The 3,182-nt window shown below is 49.2% G+C and overlaps 1 protein-coding gene across 1 annotated transcript; it reads left to right on the forward strand.

The window, feature by feature from the left end:
• Positions 1-2,708: 2,708 nt before the first annotated feature.
• Positions 2,709-3,134, forward strand: T265_08056 (hypothetical protein; the record flags this gene model as incomplete). The annotated part of the gene is made up of 1 exon (XM_009173750.1): positions 2,709-3,134. The coding sequence occupies one exon, from the start codon at positions 2,709-2,711 to the stop codon at positions 3,132-3,134; it is 426 nt and encodes a 141-aa protein (XP_009172014.1).
• Between the last annotated feature and the right edge of the window lie 48 nt (positions 3,135-3,182).

Below are 3,182 nucleotides of genomic sequence, written 5' to 3' on the forward strand. Positions count from 1 at the left end.
TCAGTACTAGCTATCTCGACGCTATTCACTGAAAAAATCGTTAAGCTGTAAGACGCTTTCGGTGCCTAACTGCCATGCCACCCGAAGGTTGCACGAGAAAAGAAAAGAAAGCGTTCAGCTGTAACACCCTTCCGGTGCCTAGCTGCCATGCCACCTGAAGGGAGCACGAGGGCTGGGATACTGCCAGGTTGCCTGGGATAATGTCAGGTTGTCCAAGTTTAGATAAGGGAGGTGGAGAGGCGGAGGTCGGGTTCGAACCACGGACCTTCCGGTCAGTAAATTTTGCGCTATCTTGCCCCCTGCCTGACTGTCCCAGGATCCAAAGACAGCTTTAAAGTCGGAAGAGACCACAATTTTTGGCTGCTTGAAGCAGTGTCGCTCTTCCAGAACCTGGCAGTTGAAAATATGCCCGGTATACCTCTTTGCAGAATAAAACCAAGCTAGGTTTTCACGGGTCTGCCTCCACTTGTGTTCAGCCAACCTTCAAAGGATACGACAGACAGCACCGTCGATGCCAGTGCTACCAGGCTAATTTTATGGCGGTGTTAACAAAGGCACCAGTGCACTTTTTTCGAAGATGTGGATGACTGCCAATGTGCCCTATTTAGCAGGTAATTTATTCTTATTCCATATATCATCAATAAGTTGTCATATGGGATACCAGGGATTCGTCAACTTCTTTGAAGAGGGTCGAATACAGAACAAATGGACCAGGTGCTTTCTTACGTTTCAGTAGCGATATTGCGTATTTTATTTATTCTTTTGACAGGTGGCTAGGGATTCACTACATTCGGCCGCATGCAGTCTCCATAAGCTGATTTGCGCGAGACCCGTTAAACTTCGAAGTGTTAAGCCTATCTTTCCGGTCGGCGTTTTCTCGACTAAATTGATGAGCCGCCCTTTTCGCGTATCATTTCAGTGACCGCTGCTTTCTTATGGCCAGTCGATCGTACTAACTGGTACGACATACTGCTGTTTCCGGTAGCAAAAGCCTTCTCCATATCCTGAGGTTTTACCGCGCACCAAAGCTGTGGGTCTTTCCTTAGTGTTTGTGGGATTTGCCTGCGCGGTTGTACTCGTTGCCTGCTGGTATGGATTTTTCGGCATCAATCAGTACTAGCTATCTCGACGCTATTCACTGAAAAAATCGTTAAGCTGTAAGACGCTTTCGGTGCCTAACTGCCATGCCACCCGAAGGTTGCAAGAGAAAAGAAAAGAAAGCGTTCAGCTGTAACACCCTTCCGGTGCCTAGCTGCCATGCCACCTGAAGGGAGCACGAGGGCTGGGATACTGCCAGGTTGCCCAAGCCCAGACAGGGGAAGTCGAGAGGCACAGGTCGGGTTCGAACCACGGACCTTTCGGTCAGTAAATTTGCGCTCTAACCACTTGGGCCATCTCGCTATTCACTGGTCAGTTATTCGTACTGGAAATCGGAAAGACAGTACTGAGCACCAATAGCATGGGAATTTTTACACTTTGCCATGCTTCAACCAAGTGCTTGCTACCAGTGGATTATTGGCTCACTGTAGAGAGCAGTTGAGCTAGCTCAAATCGGGACTGCTCAGCAATGGTAGCCCTCCGAAATGGTAGATTGGCATGCTTCCTGCTGAAGGGAAATGAGTTGTCAGATGTGGTCGCACTATGGCGTGTTCAAAATCAGATTATGTACCCCAGAATGGACGGCAGCCTTGAACTGTGGATCGCCACCGATGGGTGGGTCACCTGACCCAGTTGGGTCCATAGTTGGCTTGCACTTGGTGGCAGCCAGCTTATGCGATGTGTACGCTCACGCTGAAAGTTTGTAGATTAAAAAGAGTTTGCGATAAGTCAAGAGGTACTGGGCTTAACTGAAGTGGACAGCCGAAAGGCGCAAAGACGACTACTGTCGTCTTGCTCTGGGGCTGGGTACAATTCCCACGCCATATGCTCCACGAGTCGTTGATTCTGGATCATCTGACACACGGAATGAAGTGTGAAGGAGATGCGTTTGTCCTTGGCGTTTTAATGTGTATAACTACGTTTGGGTGCTGCATGCGTGCTTCAGAAACACAGAATATATAAATTTTAAAGGAGTACAGGGTTTCCGTAAGTACTGTCTGTTCGCCAATTTGACATGGAGTATGGACGTTGAAAGTCCCTATGTAGGAAGTATACTTTCCGGATATGTCCGGAAGACAGCCGACCTTAATGACCGCAGCGCAGTTGAAACAGTCTTGAAGCGACTTCATGAAGAATTAGGCCATGATGGACAAAACAAACTGGAAGAGTCAGCACGTCGCAGATTTTGGTGGACACATATGCGGCGTGATATTGCGCTATTCTGTCAATCGTGCACAGAGTGTGGCCAAGTAAAGGACCGAAGACCAAGTGCCCCGGCACCACTGCCAACGATTAAATGTGGGGTCCCCTAACGAGTTGGTTGGTGTGGATATCATCTGGCCGTTGCCTAGAACGGACCGAGGCAACATGTAAATCCTGGTGATGGTCGATCATTTCACCAAGTGGTGCGAGGTTATTCCAATTCCAAAGCTGGATGCCTGGACAGTGGCCAAAGCGCTGTTCACCGAGTGGATCGCGCGTTGGGGTGTACCCTACCGAATACACACTGACCAAGGCTTCAACTTCGAAAGCCTCTTGTTCAAAGAGTTGTGCCACATACTGAACATAAAAAGACTCGCACTACGGCGTATCACCCCGAGGGCAATGGGATGGTGGAGCGCACAAATCTACCTTTGAAAGGTTTGCTGAAAGTCTTTATCAACCACGAGACATTCGAACAGTGGGATGTTGCACTACCACCTTGTCTACTGGCTTACCGCGCTACTATCCAGGTACCTATCGGACAGACCCCATCCTTTATGACGACAGGTCGGGAGATGCGACTTCGTTCCGATACAATCCTACCTATCCCGGATCCAGAGGCGTTGTATTCTTCAGTGTTCGCGCGACGCATGCAGGCCGGTCTCGTTCGCAGCCATGAACTGGCTCGACAACACTTGCGTGCCGCTCGGAGATACCAGAAAGAGTACTACGATAAAACTGCGCAAGATAGGTTGTTCAACCCTGGCGACAGGGTTTGGTTGTATGAGACCGTTCCACCTGTTGGTATAACGTCTAAGTTCCATAGGGCTTGAAAGGGACCGTATACGATAGAGCAAGCCATCACCGACGTAACCTATCGA

Source organism: Opisthorchis viverrini (genome assembly GCF_000715545.1).
Source record: "Opisthorchis viverrini unplaced genomic scaffold opera_v5_200, whole genome shotgun sequence".
NCBI classification, from domain to species: Eukaryota; Metazoa; Platyhelminthes; class Trematoda; order Opisthorchiida; family Opisthorchiidae; genus Opisthorchis; species Opisthorchis viverrini.